The 25923-nt window shown below is 37.2% G+C and overlaps 1 protein-coding gene across 1 annotated transcript in view; it reads left to right on the forward strand.

The window, feature by feature from the left end:
- Positions 1–25923, forward strand: part of PCOLCE2 (procollagen C-endopeptidase enhancer 2) — a 166144-nt gene that overhangs the window by 69851 nt on the left and 70370 nt on the right. Inside the window, exons 3-5 of the mRNA XM_053710014.1 lie at positions 17448–17703; positions 18127–18251; positions 21390–21526. Coding sequence (XP_053565989.1) covers positions 17448–17703; positions 18127–18251; positions 21390–21526 — 518 coding nt within the window. The remainder of the gene's footprint in view (positions 1–17447; positions 17704–18126; positions 18252–21389; positions 21527–25923) is intronic.

Below are 25923 nucleotides of genomic sequence, written 5' to 3' on the forward strand. Positions count from 1 at the left end.
AAGAACATTAGGGCAGGGGGGCGCAATATAAAATCATATGGTTGGAGCCTGAGTTAGGGAGGCCAAAGGGCATAGTCATAGGTCTTATTAGCGTAAAGACGTAATACTTGGAGCAAATGCATTAGATAATGTCCATGAAGACTATATGCTAATGTTAGCAATGTTGATAGTATAAAAAATATTACTTTTTCACAATTATTTGGGCAGGAATAGGCAAGGTGTCTGTACTGACTAACCCTTGCAGTGTCCGCCATAACCTTACCATATCTTTTCTTTCTGATAGGAATAAAAAAAATATGTAGTGGGAATAAAGTTAGTGGTTTGTCAAAAGACTGCTAGCGATATTGGGTGATAAGTTATGGAATAAATAAAGCCTGAGTGAAATACTGGATGTGTATATGCTTCTGTATAATAACACCCAGCTCTATACAAAGACACAGTAGTGACACTGGCACATGCGTATAGCCAGACAAGGGCTGGTTATAGGGTCAGTAGTATCTGCATTAGTATAACAACACCCAGCGCTATATAATGACACAGTAGTGACACTGGCACATTGGTATAGCCAGAGGAGGGCTGGTTATAGGACCAGTGGTATCTGCATCAGAATAATAACACCCAGCACTATATAATGACACAGTAGTGACACTGGCTCATGGGTATAGCAAGAGGAGGGCTGGTTATAGAATCAGTGGTATTTGCATCAGTATAACAACACCCAGCACTATATAATGACACAGTAATGACACTGGCTCATGGGTATAGCCAGAGGAGGGCTGGTTATAGGATCAGTGATATCTGCATCAGTATAATAACACCAAGCACTATACAAAGACACAGTAGTGACACTGGCACATGGGTATAGCCAGAGGAGGGCTGGTTATAGGATCAGTGGTATCTGCATTAGAATAATAACACCGAGCATTATATAATAACACAGTAGTGACACTGGCACATGCATATAGCCAGACAAGGGCTGGTTATAGGATCAGTGGTATCTGCATCAGTATAATAACACCCAGCACTATATAATGACACAGTAGTGTCACTGTCTCATGGGTATAGCCAGAGGAGGGCTGGTTATAGGATCAGTGGTATCTACATCAGTATAATAACACCAAGCACTATATAATGACACAGTAGTGACACTGGCTCATGGGTATAGCAAGAGGAGGGCTGGTTATAGAATCAGTGGTATTTGCATTAGTATAACAACACCCAGCACTATATAATGACACAGTAATGACACTGGCTCATGGGTATAGCAAGAGGAGGGCTGGTTATAGAATCAGTGGTATTTGCATCAGTATAACAACACCCAGCACTATATAATGACACAGTAATGACACTGGCTCATGGTTATAGCCAGAGGAGGGCTGGTTATGGAATCAGTGGTATCTGCATCAGTATATCAACACCCAGCACCATAATGACACAGTAGTGACACTGACACATGGGTATAGCCAGAGGAAGGCTGGTTATAGGGTCAGTGGTATCTGCATCAGTATATTAACACCCAGCACTATATAATGACACAGTAGTGACACTGTCTCATGGGTATAGCCAGAGGAGGGCTGGTTATAGGATCAGTGGTATCTACATCAGTATAATAACACCAAGCACTATATAATGACACAGTAGTGACACTGGCACATGGGTATAGCCAGAGGAGGGCTGGTTATAGGATCAGTGGTATCTGCATCAGTATAATAACACCCAGCACTATATAATGACACAGTAGTGACACTGGCACATGGGTATAGCCAGAGGAGGGCTGGTTATAGGATCAGTAGTATCTGCATCAGTATAATAACACCCAGCACTATATAATGACACAGTAGTGACACTGGCACATGGGTATAGCCAGAGGAGGGCTGGTTATAGGATCAGTGGTATCTGCATCAGTATAATAACACCCAGCACTATATAATGACACAGTAGTGACACTGGCACATGGGTATAGCCAGAGGAGGACTGGTTATAGGATCAGTGGTATCTGCATCAGTAATAACACCCAGCACTATAAAATAATGTTTTTAATTTCAAATGTACCTTGGTGTCTTTCACTAAGGTCTGTACTTTGGAAAATGTCCGCCACAGCCTTTGTCTGTGCCTAACCCTGTATTTGGGTGTAATTTTACAGTGGCTTTACACTTTGTAAATTCCGCCAAAGCTTTGCTTTGCGAGATATTAAAAACAGTATTTTATAAGAATCCCATGGTGCATACAAACAACATTCAATAGAGATCTTAACCTTGGGTCTTTAAAACCAATAATGTTACTTTATGTGCTGCTACGTAACAGATGCTTTGTTGAAAATGTATGGTTTAGTTAATATCCCTTTAGCTGTCATTTCATGCTTGTGTGGATATTACGTAGCTAATTTTGAATCAATGTCTTTTTATTGTCTCTCTATATATGGATTATGTAGGACAACAGGACCTTTGAATTTGTGTTCTTTATAAACTGGACAAGATTTTTTCATTTTCCTAACTAGAGATTATGTAGAAATTTCATTTTCATGGAGAAAATGGGATGGTCTCATTATTATATTTAAATTATGTTGGACAGACTTGGCACTCTGAGAATTTAGTATTATTTAGTGGATATTAACAACGGGTTTGGTAAAGTCTCATAGTGATCCAGCTGCATACCTGCTAAAGTTGTGATAAGTTATCAGGAATTCTGGAGGTTGGGGTGATCCATCATCATTGTGTCTGGGCAGCCTGCGGGCATCACTGGAAAGTTTGTGGGTGTGTCGGAGTAGTTTATGGGTGGGGCTAAGGGACATTCTAATGCAAATAGGTACATAGGACTGTATTTGTCAGGGTGCCAGGAATCAGACTGAGACGAGAAGTGCAAAAATAATCACTCCTTTATTAATAGCAAAAAATAATAAAATGTCCATAAGTCAAATAACAAGCCAGGAGTCCAAACCAGAGCTGGTAGTCAGACGAGCCGAGTCAGGAGCCAAAGCAAATAGTCAGACGAGCCGGAATCAGGAACAAGGAAAACAGCAGAGTCAGGAACAAGCCAGGGATCAGGAACCAGGAAGAATGTCAGGCAGCCAGATAATACACAGGAACTCTCACAAACAGGTCTGAGACAACGCAAAGGCAAAGCATACTGCACAGAGGCCCTTTAAATAATGCGTGATGACATCACAATTCTGAGACTGCATCCTGTCTCACACGGATGATGCACACAAGTCTGGCCATAAAAGGACGTGCAGGAAATGAGCAGCATCCCCCACAATGCACCAAGTCAGCAACAGAGGTAAGTAAAATGGCTGCCAGCAGCACATGGCAAACAACAGGGAAAAAACCCTGACAGTACCCTCCCCTCAATGACCCCTCCCCACAGGAGAACAAAAGGCTTATTGGGGAAACGGGCATGGAAGGCACGGAGGAGGGCGGGAGCATGAACATCAGAGGAGGGAACCCAAGAACGCCCCTCCGGACCGTAGCTCCTCCAGTGAACCAAATACTGTACACAGCCCCTGGACATACAAGAGTCAATAATGCTGCTGACCTCATACTCCTCATGGTTGTCAACAAAGATAGGATGGGGACAAGGCAACACAGTGGTAAACCGATTACAAACCAATGGTTTCAAGAGGGAGACATGAAAAACATTGGAAATGCGCATAGCAGGAGGAAGGTCAAGAGCGTAGGCCACAGGATTAACCCGTCGGAGTATTCGAAAAGGACCAACATAACGGGGAGCCAATTTATTGGAAGGCACACAAAGGTTCAAGTTGCTGGAGGACAGCCAAACTATCTCACCAACCTGGTAGGAAGGTGCGGGCAGACGCCTACGATCAGCCTGGAACTTTTGGCGCTGCATAGAATTATGAAGGCAATCCTGAATCTGCACTCACGTGGAACGGAGTTGCCGGAGATGCTCCTCCAAAGCCTGAATACCCTGAGACATGAATGAATCGGGCAACAAGGATGGTTGAAACCCATAATTCGCCATGAACGGGAATAACTTGGAGGAAGCATTAATAGCACTATTACGAGCAAACTCTGCCCAAGGTAACAGTTCAGACCAATTATTGTGGTGATCTGAGACATAGCAACGGAGGAACTGTTCCAGAGCTTGATTAGACCATTCCGCAGCCCCATTGGATTGAGGGTGATATGCCGAGGAGAAGGAAAGCTGGATCCCCATTTGAGCACAAAAGGAACACCAAAATCTGGAGACAAACTGGCTACCCCAGTCCGACACTATCTCCTTGGGTAACCCATGTAAACGGAAGACCTCCCGGGCAAAAAAATAAGCAAGCTCCTGAGCAGTAGGCAGCTTCATCAAGGGAATGCAATGTGACATTTTAAAAAAATGGTCAACCACCATAAGGATAACAGTTTTGTCATTGGAAACAGGGATCTCGACAATGAAGTCCATGGAAAGATGTGTCCAAGAACGCTCACCATTAGCAATGACCCACAGGAAGACGCCGAGGAGTCTTATTCTGTGCACAAACTGAGCAGGAGGCAACATACGCAGCAACATCAGAACGAAGACCTGGACACCAGAATTGTCGAGTGACAGACCAAATCATTTGGTTCTTGCCTGGGTGACCTGCGGCTTTAGGATAGTGGTAAGTGTGCAAAAGTTTAGTTTGAAGATTCTAAGGAACAAAACACTTACCACTAGGTTTCTCAGGAGGTGCATTGGTTTGTGCAGCCAGGATCTCCTCCCCCAAGGGTGAAAATTGTTGAGAGAGGGCATCAGCCCTAACATTCTTACTTCCAGGCAGTTTGGAAACCACATAATTAAACCAAGACAAAAATAGCGCCCATCTGGCCTGTCGGGGCAACAATCGTTTTGCTTCAGATAGATAAGTTAAATTCTTGTGGTCAGTAAGAATGAGCACTGGCACGCTAGTACCCTCGAGAAGATGCCTCAATTCCTTGATTGCCAAAATTATGGCCAGTGATTCCCTGTCACCAATTTCATAATTGCACTCTGCTGGAGACAATTTCTTAGAGAAGAAACAACACGGATGCAAGGAACCGTCAGGCGTAGGACGTTGAGACAAGAGGGCACCTACTCCAGTCTCGGACGTATCGACCTCAAGAATGAAAGGCAGGACAGCGTTAGGATGAGCCAGAACTGGAGCCGCAGCAAAGGCAGTCTTAAGACTATCAAAGGCCTTAATGGCAGTAGGTGACCAATGGAGTGGATCATTCTCTTTATGGGTCATGTCTGTGATAGGTTTGACCAAGGAAGAAAAGTTTTTAATAAACTTTCTATAGTAATTGGCGAACCCCAAAAAACGTTGAATAGACCGAAGACCAACTGGGTGAGGCCACTGCAGAACTGCAGAAAACTTGTCAGGATCCATGGAGAACCCTGTAGCAGAGATAACATAACCTAGAAAGGTTACTTGAGTCTGATGGAACTCACATTTCTCGAGTTTACAAAACAGGCCATTCTCACGTAGTCTCTGAAGAACCCATGTAACATCAGAACGATGAGCCTCAAGTGTGGGTGAGTGTATGGTCTGAGTACACCACAACACACTGTTGCAACATATCTCATAGGACATCATTAATAAATTCCTGAAAAACAGCAGGAGAATTACATAGGCCAAAGGGCATTACAAGATACTCATAATGCCCGCTCCTGGTGTTAAATGCTGTTTTCCATTCGTGGCCCTCCTTAATCCTAACGAGATTGTACGCTCCTCTCAAATCAAGTTTAGTAAAGACCGTAGCTCCCTTGAGGCGGTCAAAGAGTTCCGTAATAAGCATTCTTAATGGTAAGACGATTAAGACCCCTATAATCGATGCATGATCTTAACTCGCCACCCTTTTTCGTCACAAAGAAAAAGCCAGCCCCTGCAGGAGAGTAGGATTTGCGGATGATCCCCCGTGACAGAGCATCGGCAACATACTCCTCCATAGCACAATTCTCTGCAACAAACAGAGGGTAAACCCGGCCCCGAGGAGGAATGGCTCCGGGTTGCAGGTCTATGGCACAATCATAAGACCGGTGAGGAGGCAACGTACCGGCATGCACCTTGTCAAAAACGTCTAGGAACTCTTGGTACTCCTCTAGCAATTGAAATACCGAAGAAGTGCACAAGACCTTAACTGGTTTCCGAAGACAAGTGGAAATACATTGCGGGGTCCACAACAAAATTTCAGACCTGCGCCAGTCGAGACAGGGATTGTGCCTTTGGAGCCAGGGATAACCCAGAACAACCGGAAAATGCGGAGAGTTTATCACCTGGAACTGGAGGGTTTCAAAATGGAGCCATGGACAACGAAGCAGTTTCGTGAGTAACAAGTGCGGGCTGAAGAGGCCTGCCATCAATGGCCTCAATAGCAAGCGGAATGGACCGAGGCAAAACATACAAAAGCACTGTCAATGAAATAGCCCGCAGCACCGGAGTCAACAAGAGCCTGAGTGACTATGGAGGAGTCCACCCAGGAAAGGACAACCGTGACCAAAGGTTTCTCCTTAAGCAGTTCCGGGGACGAGGATAAACCATACAAGGTCTGCCCCAGACAGGATCTTTGGTGTGAGCGTTTCCCGGCCGTGTAGCACAAGACTTTAAAAGGTGGCCCTGTAACCTACAATAGAGGCAGAGCCCCTCGCTCCTCCTAAAGGCCCTCTCCGCCGTGGAGAGACGCGTGAATCCCAACTGCATCGGCTCAGCAGTACCTGGTGACTCAGGACCAGGAGGCATGGGAGGAAAGGGAGGCATGGGTGGGAACAAACACGTAGGAGACAACGGAACTGGAGGCTTCTGCAAGCGCTCCTTGAAAGAGGGCCTCTTTCTGAGTCTGATGTCAATTAGGATAAAAAAAACACTAATGCCTCGAGATCTTCTGGTAAATCTCTGGCAGTAACTTCGTCTTTAATTGCATCAGAGAGCCCATGAAAGAAGGCGGCAACAAGGGCTTCATTGTTCCAACCTACCTCTGCGGCAAGAGTACAGAACTCAATAGCATACTGAGCAATAGATCTTGTACCTTGCTGAATGGACATGAGTCGTTTAGCAGCAGAGACGGAGCAAGCCGGAACATCAAATACCCTTCGAAAGGAGGCCACAAATTCAGAGTAATTTGAAATCACAGGTTTATTAGTCTCCCACAAGGGATTAGCCCAGGCAAGAGCTGTGTCAGAGAGTAACGAGATCAGAAATCCCACCTTAGCTCTGTCAGAGGGAAACGCCTGAGGTAACATCTCAAAGTAAATGCCCACCTGGTTCAAAAACCCTCTTCACTGAATAGGATCGCCTCCATATTGCTGAGGTAGAGGTGCAGAACTGGACATGCTCCTGGTAGGCATAGCGGAAACAGGAGCAGTCATAAGCGGTGATCCTGTACATCCATCCTGGAAATTATGGCAGGTAAAGGTGGATTATTGGCACCATCAGGATTCATGGCCTTTGCGTAATGTCAGGGTGCCAGGAATCAGACTGAGACGAGAAGTGCAAAAATAATCACACCTTTATTAATAGCAAAAAATAATAAAAAGTCCTCCACAAGTCAAATAACAAGCCAGGAGTCAAAACTAGAGCTGGTAGACGAGCCGAGTCAGGAGCCAAAGCGAATAGTCAGAAGAGCCGGAATCAGGAACAAGGAAAACAGCAGAGTCAGCAACAAGCCAGGGATCAGGAACCAGGAAGGACGTCAGGCAGCCAAGTAATACACAGGAACTCTCACAAACAGGTCTGAGACAACGCGAAGGCAAAGCATACTGAACAGAGGCCCTTTAAATAATGCATGATGACATCACAATTCTGAGACTGCATCCTGTCTCACATGGATGATACACGCCAGTCTGGCCATAAAAGGAAGTGCAGGAAATGAGCAGCATCCCCCACAATGCACCAAGTCAGCAAGTTAGGTAAGTAAAATGGCTGCCAGCAGCACATGGCAAACAACAGGGAAAAAACCCTGACAGTATTAGAGGGACAGAGCTCAGAATTAGTTGTTTTTTTCTGTGGAAGAGGAATGGGGCTGTTGCATGTCAGATTATATGCCCCTCTAATGTTCAGGTGAGTGACATTACTATTGCGGTTTGCTATTTAAAGCCCTTATCTCTCTCAAGAAGACAATCAAAGAGCGTTAGAAATAGGAAAGAGGATGACTTTCCCTCAATACATTCATCTACATGATCTATTTAATCTATGGGCAATGGTGGTTATTATTAGGTGTTTTTATTGCAGCATCAGTAATCACCTGACAAAACCATATTATATTGGAACAAATATATGGGAGTTGAGGTAGTACCTCTGTCACATCCTACAACACACAGAGGAGTTGTAGACCCCTTTTTAAAGAGGCAATCCTGCTCTTTCCTTAGAGTGTTACCATACCTGTTCAGCTGCCATGTAATTGTCATAGCAATCAAAAGCCCATTTAAGCACTGGTTCTGATTTGGTTGTTTTGGCTACTGTAGAGAGTACTGGATCATAGGACACCTCATATGAGAGAGAGAGAGAGAGAGAGAGAGAGAGAGAGAGAGAGAGAGAGAGAGAGAGAGGGACCCACCATTTAAATAAGGATTTTATGTCCAGGCTCCATATAGCTAAAACATTATTGTTATAGTAATAATGATCACCTTGTAGCAAGTTTACTGTTGATTTCTGGACTTAAAGAATCTAAACAAATTATTTGGGGAAAATTAGTAAGTGTGGGTTTAAATTTGGAGATGACAGTGCTTGCCAATGTCAGGCTTGATTACACAACATTAGCTACTTGTAGCAAGAGCTTTGTACCAGCTACAATTAGCATCAGCTATCACACTTCACTGTCTACAAAAGGTAGCAATAGCAAGGTAGCAACAGCCTTTGTAGAGTACACAGAGGTTTCAGCTGCCTATACTGTTCATGGGATTTTCAAATGCATTGTAGCTAACATGCTTAAAATCTGCTAACATTTATGTGCTGTCCCTATATCTATTCTTGCTACAAGTGGATTTAAAACTCGTAAATTAACTAGTGACATGCTTGCATTGGTAAACTATAAAAGATTGCATTGGTTTTTTTAAATAAACATAATAACTTACATTTATTAATCTTTCCTTTGGTATATATATATATATATATGATTAAAACCAAATTTAATTTAAAGGGGCATAATACTCATATGCTAAATCATTTTAAAGCTTTTAGCTCCAACATCTCACTGTAATACCAGCGCTGCTTACGGTAGCGGTGAGCTGGCTAAACGTGCTTGTGCACAATTTCCCCATAGGGATCAATGGGGCTGAGCCGGCTGAAAAAAACCTAACACCTGCAAAAAAGCAGCGTTCAGCTTCTAATGCAGCCCCATTGATTCCTATGGGGAAAGAACATTTATGTCTACACCTAACACCCGAACATGAACCCCGAGTCTAAACACCCCTAATCTTACACTTCTTAACCCCTAATCTGCCACCCCCAACATCACCTACACCTGCTTTATATTATCAACCCCTAATCTGCCGCTCCGGACACTGCACCCACCTACATTATCCCTATGAACCCTTAATCTGCCGCCCCCAACATCGCCGACACCTACTTTTTATTTATTAACCCCTAATCTCCCACCCCCAATGTCGCTGCAACCTACCTACAATTATTAACCCCTAATCTGCCTCCCCCATCGTCGCCGCTACTATATTAAATTTATTAACCCCTAAACCTAAGTCTAAACCTAAGTCTAACACCCCCCTAATTTAAATATAATTTAAATAAAACAAAATAAAATTACTACAATTAAATAAAAAAAAATTTGCATCAGCCAATAGGATTTTCCTACCTTAATTCCAATTGGCTGATAGAATCCTATCAGCCAATTGGAATTCAAGGGTCGCCATCTTGGATGACGTCATTTAAAGGAACTTTCATTCGTCGGGAGTCGTCGGAAGAAGAGGATGCTCTGCGTCGGCTGGCTTCAAGATGGACCCGCTCCGCTCTTCTCCGGATGGATGAAAATAGAAGATGCCGCCTGGATGAACACTTCTGCCCCTCTGGAGGTCCTCTTCTGGCCAGATCAGATGAAGACTTCTGCCCCTCTGGAGGACCACTTGTGCCCGGCTGTGTGAAGACGGCTCAAGGTAGGGTGATCTTCAAGGGGTTAGTGTTAAGTGTTAGGTTTTATTAAGGGGGTATTGGGTGGGTTTTAGAGTAGGGTTGGGTGTGTGGGTGGTGGGTTTTAATGTTGGTGGGGTATTTTTTTTTTTCCAGTTAAAGAGCTGATTACTTAGGGGTAATGACCCGCAAAAAGCCCTTTTAAGGGCTATTTGTAATTTAGTATAGGGTAGGGATTTTTATTATTTTGCGGGGCTTTTTTTATTTTTTTTAGGGGGATTAGATAAGGTGTAATTAGTTTAAAATTCTTGTAATTATTTTTTTTTAGGGTTTTTATTTTCTGTAATTTAGTGTTTTTTGTACTTTTGTTTATTTAATTGTATTTAATTGTAGTTAGTTTAGGTAATTAATTTAATGATAGTGTAGTGTTAGATGTAATTGTAACTTAGGTTAGGATTTATTTTACAGGTATATTTGTATTTATTTTAACTAGGAAGTTATTAAATAGTTAATAACTAATAACTATTCTACCTAGTTAAAATAAATACAAAAGTTGCCTGTAAAATAAAAATAAACCCCAAGCTAGCTACAATGTAACTATTAGTTATATTGTAGCTATCTAAGGGTTTATTTTACAGGTAAGTATTTAGTTTTAAATAGGATTAATTTATTTAATTGTAGTAATTTTATTTTGTTCTAGTTAAATTATATTTAAGTTAGGGGGGTGTTAGGTTTAGACTTAGGTTTAGGGGTTAATAAATTTAATATAGTAGCGGCGACGTTGGGGTCGGCAGATTAGGGGTTAATAAATGTAGGTAGGTGTCGGCAATGTTAGGGACGGCAGATTAGGGGTTACTAAAATTTAACTAATGTTTGCGAGGCGGGAGTGCGGCAGTTTAGGGGTTAATATATTTATTAAAGTGGCGGCGATGTCCGGTCAGCAGATTAGGGGTTAAAAAATGTATTTTAGTGTTTGCGATGGGGGGGCCTCGGTTTAGGGGTTAATAGGTAGTTTATGGGTGTTAGTGTACTTGTTAGCACTTTAGTTAAGAGTTTTATGTTACGGCGTTAGCCCATAAAACTCTTAACTACTGACTTTTAAATGCAGTGTGAGTCTTGACAGGAGAGACTGTACTGCTCAGTTTTTCCAAGACTCGTAATACCGGCGTTAGGCAAATCCCATTAAAAAGATAGGATACGCAATTGACATAAGGGGATTTGCGGTATGCTCGAGTCGCAAAAAAAAGTGAGCTGTACACCTGTACCTGCCAGACTTGTAATACCAGAGGGCGTTAAAAGCAGCGTTGGGACCTCTCAACACTGCTTTTTAAGGCTAATGCAAGACTCGTAATCTAGGCGTTAATATTTTATCTCAAAATGTCTTCAACTTACAAGAGTACATGCTCTGGTAATAGATGCACGCTCCCTTGCAAGTCCTGGGACTAGTATCCTGAATGGCTGCTTAAAGTCCTTTATAATGGGATGTGAATACTTAGGACATTTTGAGGTAAAATATCTTCCTTTTTTACAATAAGATGTTCAGGTAATATTTTCTAGTCAGCTTTTTACAGCTGTGTCACTTTCAAGTGTTTCATCATTTGGGTATAATGTCCCTTTAATAGATATATACTTTAATGGAGTTAGCAGTAATACCAGAACATTTGTAAAATATACTTATGGTTTTAAAATAATACAATATATGAATATTGTACCTTTTTTTAAATTTATTTTTGTGTGATATGTGCATAAATTACTTGTTAATTAATTTAGGATTTTTGATACTAGGAAAGTTTAATTTATTTGTTATAAGATACTTTTACAAGTGTAACTGTTCTTTTTATATAAATATAAGTACATTAATTTTGTCTTGTAACTTGTAAAAAAACAAGGGAAGGGAAAACCAATCATATTTAAAATGGCTACAGCTACTTTGCTCCTGTATCTACCCCACTCCGACTCTAGCACGGGTAGTAGGAACTGCTCAAAAATGGACTTCTTATAGCCACTGGAGCAACTTTGCTTTCACGTAAACAAAATATGCGACTGAAGCGCTTTGAAACTACAAATCCCTTCAACTTTGTATTATGTTGCAAAAATTCGCTACCTATAACCATACAGACATAGCAGTGCAACAGATTTTACTTAAGAGTGTCGTGTAATACGTAAGTGAATATGGACTGCTACTTAATAAAACTAAAATGCTACTTTTTCCTGTAGCAAACCCAGTTTTAATCTAGGTCATTTAGCTTGAGCAGATAACATAATAGACTTCAAATTAGAGAGAGATATATAATATGGATAGGGGTGTGAAGCCTGCAATGCACTCTATTATAGTTTTTAGGATTGGAAAAATCATATATTTACAGAATTACAGGAAAATGAGGCAAGATAAATATTGAAAATATATTGCATAACTAACAGCTAGATTACTAATTTGGCGTTATGAGTGAAAAAGCATCGTTATGCTTTATAACACTGCTTTTTCACTAACGCCGCTATTACAAGTCTTTTCGGTATAGGTGTACCGCACTAGAATAAACAAAAAACGCGCGCTAAAAGCAACAACTCATCAACCTGTAATGGCTATATAAGATATATTTAATTAGAAAATATTTACTTACAATATATGTTAAATTATGCTAGGTAAAACTCAGCTTGCAACCACTGGTGGTAAAATACTCTAATTCCTAAAAGAGGCTATATGCGCATATTTAAAAGGTTCACTTTTTAGACAACAACATAAAAAAACATAAAAATACATTCGGTATATATACCGTTCTCCTCTCTATATATCTAATAAAAACAAGACAGCTGAATAACTACTTTCAGGATAGTTTCAGTTCATCCGTAAAGATACGTAATCTTCTAGTATACAACACTGTGTGTCACTTGTATCAGTTCTTAAGAGATGAATGAAAAGATGAATAAAGTTTTGAGGTAAGCTTAAATTAATCAGTTTAACTAGACTTGAGCTATCAAGCAGATTTCATAGGATCAAGATCTTCCTGTCTATAAATCAGTCCAGATTGGAATGCATAGAAAGAACTGTTTGCAGAAAAATGCAAGTGAAGTCTGTGTTGTGTTATTATTTTATTAGATTTATAATGCTGTTTAGCAAATGTTTTTTTCATTTAACTTAGTTTAATTATATATTCTGTGTTGTGTGATTATTTTATTAGGTTTATAATGCTGTTTAGCATTTAAAGTCTTCATTTCAAAGCTTTAAAAATAATGTATTAGGTGTTACTTATGACAATTTTGAGAGGGGCCTGGAACATATCTCCCTCACTCCCATTGACTTAAATTATAAACTGGGTTTCAATTTACAACGGTTTCAATTTACAACCATTCCTTCTGGAACCTAACCCCGGCGTAAACTGAGGGCTACCTGTATATATATATATATATATATATATATATATATATATATATATATATATATATATATATATATATATATATATAAATCATATATGTAGAAACATGATGGGGATAAACTCATATGTAGACAAAAGGAATAAGAATTTATAATTTTTAAGCCTATTATTCATAATGATGACTTATATTAGAATGAGAATCTGAGGTAGGTAAGACTGCCATATATAAATATGTCAATATGGAGATGGATAATCGCTAAATAATATAATACTATTGTGTTCCCAAGATGAAAAGGATCAAATATATGTGAATATGTGATATTAGTCACATGTTATATACATATATACATATGTGTCTAAACAAATGGTTTAAGATCTAGTTCAGCATTTAGTCCCTCAGGTGTCAAACTCCCAAATTCAAAAATTAAATTGGCTTCTTGATAAAGTATTTGTTTTTTAAAATCACCTCCTCTCCAGTTTTTTTCCTACTTTTTTTAATCCCCCAGGGATCCAGAGAGATCACTATTGTGCTCTTCCAAAAAATGCTTGGAAAGTAGGTGTCCTTTGAACCCATGTGTTATGTTGTACATATGTTCTCTTATTCTATCTCGCAAAATTCTTTGAGTTTGCCCTAAGTATTGACTTTTACACGGACACTGTATGAGATAGATAATACCTTTACTAGAACATCTTATAGTATCCATAATAGTATATTTAAATGTTCTGGTTGTAGATGCAATCTCTTTTTTCTTTGTGCTAAATTTGCATGATACACATGAATAACACGGAAAGAAGCCTCTGACTTTATTACCTTGTAGATCTTTAGTTATATGTTTATTTTTGTTCTTTTTAAATTCGCTTGGTGCCAGACAGTTTAAGGTATCAGCCTTTTAAAAATAATATCCAGGTGTTTTTTTACTTTATCTCCTGGTATGTGATCTTTCATTATAAGGTGCCAATGTTTATTTAGGATTTTTTTAATACATTGATGTTGTCCACTATATTTCGTTACAAAGGGTATAAAAAGTTTATCTTCTTCCTTAAAGGGACACTCAAGTCAAAATTAAACTTCATGATTCAAATACAGCATGCAATTTTAAACAACTTTCCAATTTACTTCAATTAACAAAATGTGCACAGTCTTTTTATATTTACACTTTTTGAGTCACAAACTCCTACTGAGCATGTGCAAGAATTCACTGCATATACGTATATGCATTTGTGATTGGCTGATGGCTGTCACATGATACAGTGGGAGTGGAAATAGACATAACTTTGCAATTTATTTAACAAAAATCTGCTACTCATTTGAAGTTCAGACTAAGTGCTATTGCATTGTCTTCTTATCATGCATTTGTTGATTATGCAAATCTACAGTGTTGACTGGTCCTTTAACTATAGTTTGCTTTGATTTTTTTGAGTGAGAAGATCTGTTCTATTTACCAGTGTAATTTGTTCTATCATTTTATCTAGATCATTCTCCTGATATCCTCTTTCTATAATTTTTTTCTTTAATATTGAGGTTTGGATTTGTTAATCTTCTATTGTACTACAATTTTTTCTCATTCTTATAAATTGCCCTTTTGGTATATTAGATACCAATTTATCCAAATGACAACTTTCTATGTGAACATAATTATTTGAGTCAACTTTTTTAAAGAATGATCTAGTACTTATTATTTTTTCCTTGACTTCTACTTCTATATCAAGAAAGTGTATTTTATTAGTACTCACTTCACTAGTGAAAGACAGACCTCTTTTATTATCATTTAAATCTTCTAAAAATAATGTCAATAATTTGTTGTCTCCTTTCCATATAATAAAAATATCGTCTATAAATCTCTTATAGAGTACCAAGTTCGCGCCCCATGGTCCTTCCTCAATAGATCTTTTCAGGGCAATGGTTAGCTTAGGTTTATTTAGATAGGTTTTTATTTGGGGGGGTTGGTTGGGTGTTGGGTTTTACTGTTGGGGGTGTTTGTATTTTTTTTTTACAGGTAAAAGAGCGGATTTCTTTGGGGCAATGCCACACAAAAGGCCCTTTTAAGGGCCATTGGCAGTTTAGTGTAGGCTATGGGTTTTTTATTTATTTTTTTTTGGGGGGGGGGGCTTTTTATTTTGATAGGGCTATTAGATTAGGAGTAATTCGTTTTTAATTTTCATAATTTCGTTTTTTATTTTTGGTAATTTAGTGTTTATTTTTTTTTGTAATTTAGAAAATTGTATCTTAATAATTTAATTTATTTTATTTTATTGTAATGTTAGTTTTTAGTGTAAGGCAGGTTAGGTTTTTTTACAGGTAACTGTAGCTAGGTAGTTAGTAAATTGTTAATAACTATTTACTAACAAGTCTACCTAGTTAAAATGAATACAAAAAACTTACCTGTGAAATAAAAATAAAACCTAAGATAGCTACAATATAACTATTAATTATATTGTAGCTAGCTTAGGTTTTATTTTACAGGTAAGTATGTATTTAGTTTTAAATAGGAATCATTTTGTTAATAATTGTAAGGTTTATTTAGATTTATTTTAATTATGTTTAAGTTAGGGGGTTTTAAAGTTAGGGTTAGATTTAGGCTTAGGGTTATGTTACGGTTAGGGTTATGCTTAGGGCTATGTTAGGGTTAGGTTTAGGGGTTAATATATTTATTTAGTGTTAGTGATGTTGGAGGCCAAAGATTTAGGGGTTAATAACTTTAGTATAGTGGCAGCAACATTGGGGGCGGCAGATTAGGGGTTAATAACTAATATAGGTGGCGGCGATTTAGGGGCAGCAGATTAGGGGTTAATAACATTTATGTAGGTGGCGGAGATGTCGGGGGCGGCAGATTAGGGGTTAATAACATTATGTAGGTTGTAGCGATGTCGAGGACGGCAGATTAGGGGTGTTTAGACGTGGTTTTTATGTTAGGGTGTTAGATTTTAACATAACTTTTTCTTTCCCCAAAGAAATCAATGGGGCTGCGTTACAAAGCTTTTGTTTCCACGATCGCAGGTGTTAGGCTTATTTTTGCCGGCTCTCCCCATTGATGTCTATGGGAAAATCGTGCACAAGCACGTGAAAGCAGCACTTTTATTTCGGTGCAGTATGGAGCTCAATGCCACCATATTGCCCGCACAAACCTTCTTTTTTAAAACCTGTAATAATTTATATTACAATCTCAGTGTTTACTGTCCCTTTAAATGTGGTCCACCAGGCTTTTCAAAGGGTGTGTCCCTGAATTTTTCTTAATTTGCAAAACATTGTAAATTATGAAAACTAAATAACAGGTCTAAATTATTTTCAAATATTTCTGTGTGGTGATTTTTTTTTTTAATTGTTGTTTATCTGTTGCTATATGTTATATATAATATATACAGTATGTATTATAGAAATGTCTTCAATTTGATCTTAATACAGCTAATATACATTAAATTGTTGTTTATCTGTTGCTATATGTTATATATAATATATACAGTATGTATTACAGAAATGTCTTCAATTTGATCTTAATACAGCTAGTATACATTAAATTGTTGTTTATCTGTTGCTATATGTTATATATAATATATACAGTATGTATTATAGAAATGTCTTTAATTTGATCTTAATACAGCTAGTATACATTTTTACACCATTTCATTTGTTTTCATTTAAAAGATATTCTTCTGATGCAAAAAAAATATATATATATTTTTTAGAAATTTTCGTTTTTGTGCTAGTGACCTCTTAAACGGGTTAAACATAAAAGGTAATGTCCTTCTATGAAGTTGCAAGCATTGAAACTGCTACGTATAAAATCACCTGTTATTGGCTAGTACATGCAGCTGGTACTCCTGATTGGTTCAGAGCTTGTGGCTCAGAACCTGGACATCAGTACTTTACCTATCAGTCTCTTTGCAAGACTTAATTAAATTAAAACATGAATTAAAAAATTACCTGCTTTGGAGAAATATGTGGTATTATGTGAAAATAAGTTGTATTTGGAAATGGATCAAATTGGAATTTCTCTGTAGTATCTTATTTGAGTGGATTTTATTTTTTGTTGTAGGTGCCTGAAGGTAAAGTGGTGGTCTTGTCTTTCCGGTTCATTGACTTAGAAAGTGACAACTTGTGCAGATATGACTTTGTGGATGTGTATAATGGACATGCCAATGGGCAGCGTATTGGGCGTTTCTGTGGCACCTTTAGGCCTGGTGCTCTTGTATCCAACAGCAACAAGATGTTGGTCCAGATGATTTCAGATGCCAACACAGCTGGGAATGGTTTTGTTGCAATGTTTTCTGCAGCAGAACCCAATGAGAGGGGTATGTTATAATCAGAAAGCTTCAAATGACCAGTTATGTTTCAATTCACAAGCACATTACATAGGTATTAATTGATATTAGATGCATGTACAGTATTTGGTTCCCTTACATTTTAATTTGTTAATTGAGAACTATCTAATGTTAGACTAGCTACAGATGTAAAATGAGCTTATGTGATAAGATAGGAACCAAAAATGATTTACTTATAATGTACCCTATGATAACTCTAAAAGCAAACTTTTATTTGGCATGCAATTTGTTACAATTGAAGTAAAGTAAACATTTATATATATATATATATATATATATATATATATATTGTTTAGACTAATAACTAGTGCTTGCTGCAGTTGCATCTGAAGATGGTTACATGTCACAGTTATTATTTGTGTCTTGTTAATTAATCATTCTTTCTGCTCACAGGGGATCAGTATTGTGGAGGACGACTGGACAAACCCACAGGGTCATTTAAGACACCCAATTGGCCTGACAGGGACTATCCTGCTGGAGTTACCTGCTCTTGGCATATTTTAGCACCAAAGCATCAGGTGAGCTCACATACTTCAGACTAATTAGGTACCCTATAGGCAATAAGATAATGTCCTTACTTATAGTCAGTAGCCATGGGCATTCCTAAAGGGACACTGTAGTCATTTTTGGTTTAAAACTAAAAGAGGACATTTCATAATGTATTACAGTTTTTTTTGTCAATTCATGTTCCTGTCCTAAAAAACAAACATTTTATTGCCAGGCAGTGAACATTAGAAGGAAGTATATATGTACATATGTCATGTGACTGTATATGTTTAGTATAAGCTTAAAGGGACATAAAACAAGTTTGGATAGAGACAAAATATAATAATATGTAGTTTTAATTAAGCATTTCTTTTAAGTTTACGAATTGTACAGCTCTAACTCCCCCCACACATTTCCTTCTATGGCTGTATCTATATCTACCATTGTTTGGTAGAATGCAGAAGTGAACACTCATTATCTGCTGGAGCATGCCTAGAAGCAAATAGGCAACTGTAAACTCAGTTGAAATACAATGCCTGTGGTTCTGATGCGAAACACTGATGGGTGGGGGGGGGGGGTGGATCAGACTACTCCAGACAGTATGGCTATGTAAGTAATTTTGCTTATTTTTGAAAATTATTTTAAAATACTTGCCAGCAATTTTTAAATATTTTTTTAATGAAAACAATTTTTTTACTTAATTAGTCCTTTTAGAATATTCACAGATCTCAACATATTTTATGGCACTTTAAAGGGATATGAAACCAAAACATTTTCTTTAGTGATTCAGACAGAGCATACAATTTAAAAAAAATTTCCAGTTTACTTCTATTACCAAATTTGCTTCCTTCCCATGATTCTGTGTTGTAGAGATACCTAGGTAGGCATCTGGAGCACAACATGATAGGAAACAGTGCTGTCATCTATTGTTCTTGCAAATGGATAACATTCTTGCAAAACTGCTGCCATATAGTGCTCCAGAAATGGTCCGGCACCTGAGCATTATTGCCTGCTTTTCAAAAAAAGACATCAAGAGAACTAAGAAAAATTGATAACATTTTTGCAAAACTGCTGCCATATAGTTGGCAGGCAACAAAAGATACCAAGAAGTTATAATAGAAAGAAATTAGAAAGTTGTTTAAAATTGCATGCTCTATCTGAATCATGAAAGAAACATTTGGTTTAACATCCATTTAAGCAGCATTCACTTTATGAGAAATAATATTTTATAAATGTTAAAGCTTCTCTTTCATGCAAGCATAAAGCCATACTTTTAGTACAATGTCCAAACTGTCAGGATCTGTGACTTCCTGACAGCTAATCACAATCTCATATCTGCAGGGGCTCAGCACCAATACCATTTCACGTAAATACATAACTAGAAGAAAAGTGTATATACAGCTAACATCACTGTTGAAATCATTTTAAATTATATTAGTTAAGTTGATGAAACAATAGTACCTTAAATAACACCAGCATTTAATGCTTCTGACCATATGCATTATTCTTTTAAATGTTGTGTCCTATACTTCATATGCAAAAAAAACAGATCATATATGCAAATTAAGCAGATTCAGATATGGGGATCCATCCATCTTTACGCTTTCACAAAGTCAGGGCCAGTGATACCATAGAGACAGACTAGGCAACGCCTAAGGGTGCCCCTGGAGACAGGGGGCGCACATTTGTGGAAAGGTATGTCACTATATTTGAAACTCAATTTAGATTTTTTTTTTATCTTGGGCCAATGTAAAAAGCCATTTTAGTTAATGAATAGAAAAAAAAAACTTTTACAACCACACACGGAATATACTCTTCCCAAGCGTGATCTCTTAGCAAAAGTGTGGATTTAGTATAACAGTAGGCGCTCTAAGTGGACAAGCTAGCTTCTCACCCAAGATTAGCTGTGTGCGGCAAATTAAAAAGAGTATTATACCATCACATGTTTAGTGGTTATGCACACAGTACAACTAGCTAGATCCCATCTGTAACTGAGAGGGCACTTTCGCAGTTAGCATGGAAAATAACTGCACTAAATGCACTGTAGACTTCTTGGGTAAACCTTGTTTCTATCAAGCATGCAAACAGCATTGAACATGTTGCAGCAGTGTTTTGCAACATTATTTGTAGCTTTGCAATACAATGTTTCAAAACACTGCTGCCATAGAGTACTAAAGACACTTGCACACTCCTGAGCTCTTATGAGCCTACCTAGTTTTACTCTTTAACAAAATATACCAAGAGAACAAAGCAAAGTTGTTAACGGAAGTAAATTGGAAAGTTGTTTAAAATAACATGCTCTATTTTAATCATGATAGTTTAATTTTGACTTTACTGTCCTTTTAATAAGTTATAAGGGTTAAAAAGTATATGGTCTATGACATTGTATTTGAGTAGAAAGGGCTATAATGGTTATATACCTACATATACACGTCTAAATATGTATATGTATGTAATATTAAATAATGTGTTTTACTGTGTATGTACTATAAATATTTTACATTCCAATTTTCTTCACATAGGGGAAAATGTTCTATGTATTTTTAAATTGATATTCCTATATATGTATATCTGAATATACCTAAAGATAGAGATATATATTTTACAGATATATATATATATATATATATATATATATATATATATATATATATATATATATATATATATATATATATATATATATATATATATATATATATATATATAGAAGTATCTATTTAAAAATAAATAGAACATTTTCTTCTATGTGAACATTAGAATGTAAAATATTCATAACTACCTTTGGGTTAGTGCAGTTGATCTAATGCATGTCGGATTAGTGTACAAGCAATGTGCTAGGTTTTTTCCAGTTTGCACTCTCCATTACAGGGGATTGTGATATCCGAAGTCCTTAAGTTATCGTGCATCAACTTTCGCTCGCACAGAAACATTTTACTTTCAACTGGTAGGTAATAAGTGCGCTAAAAAAAGAAAAAAATAGCTATTATAAATTTTAAAATAATTTACAGAAGCAACAAATATATGTTTATTATTACTCTTATTCTCAGGGAGAAATGTATTTCAGACTTCATACAGGTTGAATTTCATGTTTTCATTTCTTCTAAAGCTCATTGGTGATTTAATATAAGAGGCTATTGAGTAAACAAGAATATTATCACTTATTTTAGGTAATAGAGCTAAAATTTGAAAAGTTTGATGTTGAAAGAGACAATTACTGCAGATATGACTACGTAGCAGTGTTTAATGGTGGAGAGATGAATGATGCAAAAAGGATTGGAAAATTCTGTGGGGACAGCCCACCGGCGTGAGTACTTTATTTTTGTTTTTTACATTTTATTTTATTTTTTTACATATCAAAATTTCAAATCATAAAGAAAAATAGAAAAAATACAGTAGTTTAGTAAACACATACATTTTTTTTGTTAAAGAAATAACAGAGAAATAATTATAAAACGACACACTAAAACCATTTTCTTGTCTCTCGTTTTACTTTTTTTTATTTATTTATGTAAGGGAATATTTAAGAGGCTTCCATAGGTAGTATACATAAAAATAGTACAATAGTACAATATGTAAAAATTATTTTAAAAAAAAGAGAAAAAACAAATAGTGTAATAAATAAATAAACAAATTATAGAAAACCAGATTATGAATCAAATGATCCACACTTATGCTGTTATAATATTCTATTCAAAGATCATAAAAATATACCTTTACAAATTACCTTATTCACAATAATCTCCCAAATCAGAGTTGCATTAAAATATCACAATGAGATACCAAGGTATGGTTTGTTAACTTACAGACAAATACAATTAAGCTACTTAGCCCACAAATGATTCTATATAACTCTAATTAAAACACCAGAAGTTATATATATTCTTAATGCAAACAGCCAGTTTATATGCCAATTTATCTGAGCTGAAATAATTCTTATTTATCTATCTGATCGGAACAGCCAATAGAATGCGAGCTCAATCTGATTGGCTGATCCAATCAGCCAATCGGATTGAACTTGAATCTGATTGGCTGATTCCATCAGCCAATCATAATTTTCCTACCTTAATTCCGATTGGCTGATAGAATCCTATCAGCCAATCGGAATTCGAGGGACGCCATCTTGGATGACGTCCCTTAAAGGAACCTTCCTTCTTCATTTGGATGTCGGAAGAAGAGGATGGATCCGCGTCGGAGGTCTTCAAGATGGAGCCGTTCGTCATCGGATGAAGATAGAAGATGCCGCTTGGATCAAGATGGTTGCTGGTCCGGATCTACTCTTCTTCCCGGATAGGATGAAGACTTTGGAGCCTCTTCTGGACCTCTCCAGCCGCCGCTTGATAGAAGACTTAAGCCGGATTATGGATCGCCAGCCCCCTCTTGGGCTTGGATGAAGACTTCAGAGGACGTATCGGTGAACCTGGTATGGTGAAGATAAGGTAGGAAGATCTTCAGGGGCTTAGTGTTAGGTTTATTTAAGGGGGTTTGGGTTAGATTAGGGGTATGTGGGTGGTGGGTTGTAATGTTGGGGGGGGTATTGTATTTTTTTTTTACAGGCAAAAGAGCTGAATTATTTGGGGCATGCCCCGCAAATGGCCCTTTTCAGGGCTGGTAAGGTAAAAGAGCTTTGAACTTTTTTAATTTAGAATAGGGTAGGGCATTTTTTTATTTTGGGGGTCTTTGTTATTTTATTAGGGGGCTTAGAGTAGGTGTAATTAGTTTAAACTTGTAATATTTTTCTAATGTTTGTAAATATTTTTTTATTTTTTGTAACTTAGTTCTTTTTTATTTTTTGTACTTTAGTTAGTTTATTTAATTGTAGTTATTTGTAGGTATTGTATTTAATTAGTTTATTGATAGTGTAGTGTTAGGTTTAATTGTAACTTAGGTTAGGATTTATTTTACAGGTAATTTTGTAATTATTTTAACTATTTTAGCTATTAAATAGTTCTTAACTATTTAATAGCTATTGTACCTGGTTAAAATAAATACAAAGTTGCCTGTAAAATAAATATTAATCCTAAAATAGCTACAATATAATTATTATTTATATTGTAGCTATATTAGGGTTTATTTTACAGGTAAGTATTTAGCTTTAAAAAAGGAATAATTTATTTAATAAGAATTATTTTATTTCGTTAGATTTAAATTATATTTAACTTAGGGGGGTGTTAGGGTTAGGGTTAGACTTAGCTTTAGGGGTTAATCCATTTATTATAGTAGCGGCAAGATCCGGTCGGCAGATTAGGGGTTAATAATTGAAGTTAGGTGTCGGCGATGTTAGGGAGGGCAGATTAGGGGTTAATACTATTTCTTATAAGGTTAGTGAGGCGGGAGTGAGGCGGATTACGGGTTAATAACTTTATTATAGTAGCGGTGAGGTGCGGTCAGCAGATTAGGGGTTAATTATTGTAGGTAGCTGGTGACGACGTTGTGGGGGGCAGATTAGGGGTTAATAAATATAATATAGGGGTTAGGGGCAGCAGATTAGGGGTTCATAGGGATAACGTAGGTGGCGGCGGTGTCCGGAGCGGCAGATTAGGGGTTAATTGTGTAATGCAGGGGTCAGCGATAGCAGGGTCAGCAGATTAGGGGTTAATAAGTGTAAGGTTAGGGGTGTTTAGACTCGGGGTTCATGTTAGGGTGTTAGGTGCAGACTTAGGAAGTGTTTCCCCATAGGAAACAATGGGGACGCGTTAGGAGCTGAACGCTGCTTTTTTGCAGGTGTTAGGTTTTTTTTCAGCTCAAAATGCCCCATTGTTTTCTATGGGGGAATCGTGAACGAGCACGTTTTTGAAGCTGGCCACGTCCGTAAGCACCGCTGGTATCGAGAGTTGCAGTTGCGGTAAATATGCTCTACGCTCCTTTTTTGGAGCCTAACGCAGCCATTCTGTGAACTCTAAATACCAGCGGTATTTAAAAGGTGCGGCCAGAAAAAAGCATGCGTAGCTAACGAACCCCTTTGGCCGCAAAACTCTAAATTTAGGCCTGGGTATTTAAAAGGAATTTAACACTTTTAGCATGGATCCAATTAATATCTCAGTTATCATCTTAATATCATATACATACCTTGAGAAAAGCAATTAGATGTGGTTTCATATTTATTACTATTCCATATAAATATTTCATATCTGTATATTTCTTGCTGAGTGTATAACACATATGATATTATTTAAAACAGCAATTATATATGTAACTTATTAGATGCCTGAAAAATATAAGAGTATGTTATCCATTAAATTTATTACAAACCTGAAATGCATTTCTCAGATCCATGGAATTATACATTTTTATACAGGATTGAAAACCAAACAAGTTGTACTTTTAAAAATGAATTTCAGTTACAATGCAATATATATTATATAAACATATATATGTTTCTGCTTGGCTCAGTACAGCTGTGTATCTAACACCACAGGGGTAATCAGCTCTTGCTATTTTTCCTTTTTAAGACATATGTCTGAGCTTTGTGCATTCAAACACAGCAAGGGTATTTAATTTTTGAATATGCTTAAGCCTTAAAGAGAATTTTCCCAGACCTAGCGACTGTTCTTTACAGGGGTCTGATAAGTTTATTACCCATCTTGAGCAGGAAATCAACTTTAAACAGAACCATATAGTGAACATCTTGTTGAAATAGATTGCCTTTTTCTAATTGAACCAAATGTTTATTCCTTTGTTCTCATTTGGATGTATTGTAATCAGGAAAAAGGGGGGCTGGGGCTGGTCTGCTATGAGACCAATTCACTTCAAAATGAAATATTAGATTCTATGATACATCTGTAGTTTATTTAATGTTACTCACAGATACCCTGACAGGGGGGAAAAAATCACACAAATTAATATTTAGGGAGAGCCTGAAGCTTACAGTATGGTTGTTCTAACAGAAAATAGAGGTATCCATAGTTTATCAATGCTAATGCTAAATATCTCATTGAGGTTGAATAATATATATTGACTTAATTAAAACTTGGGATATGGAAAAACTAACATATACCAATATATATATAAAATATTAAGCATAGCTCAGCAGATAATTTTAGTAAGAATTTAAACACAAGAATTAACACATAAATATCTAAATCAAAAATTATATTAATCTCCATAAATATGACATGATTAAGGCTAACCTAAATCAACATAAACCAGCAATCTTAATAGCAAATACAATACAAGTAAAACAAGAAAATGTTAGCAGAGTGTTCACAAACACCGTAGTGCTTCAGCTCAATAAGGCTAATCGAACATTGCAACTGCAACAAACAGTTAAATGTGAGGAAGGGCACTAATAGAATAATGTAATAAAAACTGTCCCACATAATGTTTATAGCATGTATGCCATTACTCATGGATTTATTTTATGCACACAAGTCTTTTTACATAGTTTGCTTTTAAATGTAATTTATTAAAGTAAGACTTTTTAACATTTAGCAGAGATGTAGGTCTGGTATATTTGATGTCTGTCTAAGAAAATATCAAATAACACATATGATGAACTATGTAGAGAAAGACATTACTTTTACACAGTCCCATGTATCTGTGCAGTGATTTTAGGGCTAAGGTCCCTCTATTATAGATTGCAAGGAGAAACTGTTCCTACTGTATTACTCAAAATGAGAGGCCGGTATATAAAAACTGTCCTCAGCCAGTCCGTAAGTGCCCCTCCATCTGACTGGGGGATCACATGAGAATTGCAGATGCATA

The sequence above is a fragment of the Bombina bombina genome, chromosome 4 (genome assembly GCF_027579735.1).
Source record: "Bombina bombina isolate aBomBom1 chromosome 4, aBomBom1.pri, whole genome shotgun sequence".
In the NCBI taxonomy this organism is placed as follows: Eukaryota; Metazoa; Chordata; class Amphibia; order Anura; family Bombinatoridae; genus Bombina; species Bombina bombina.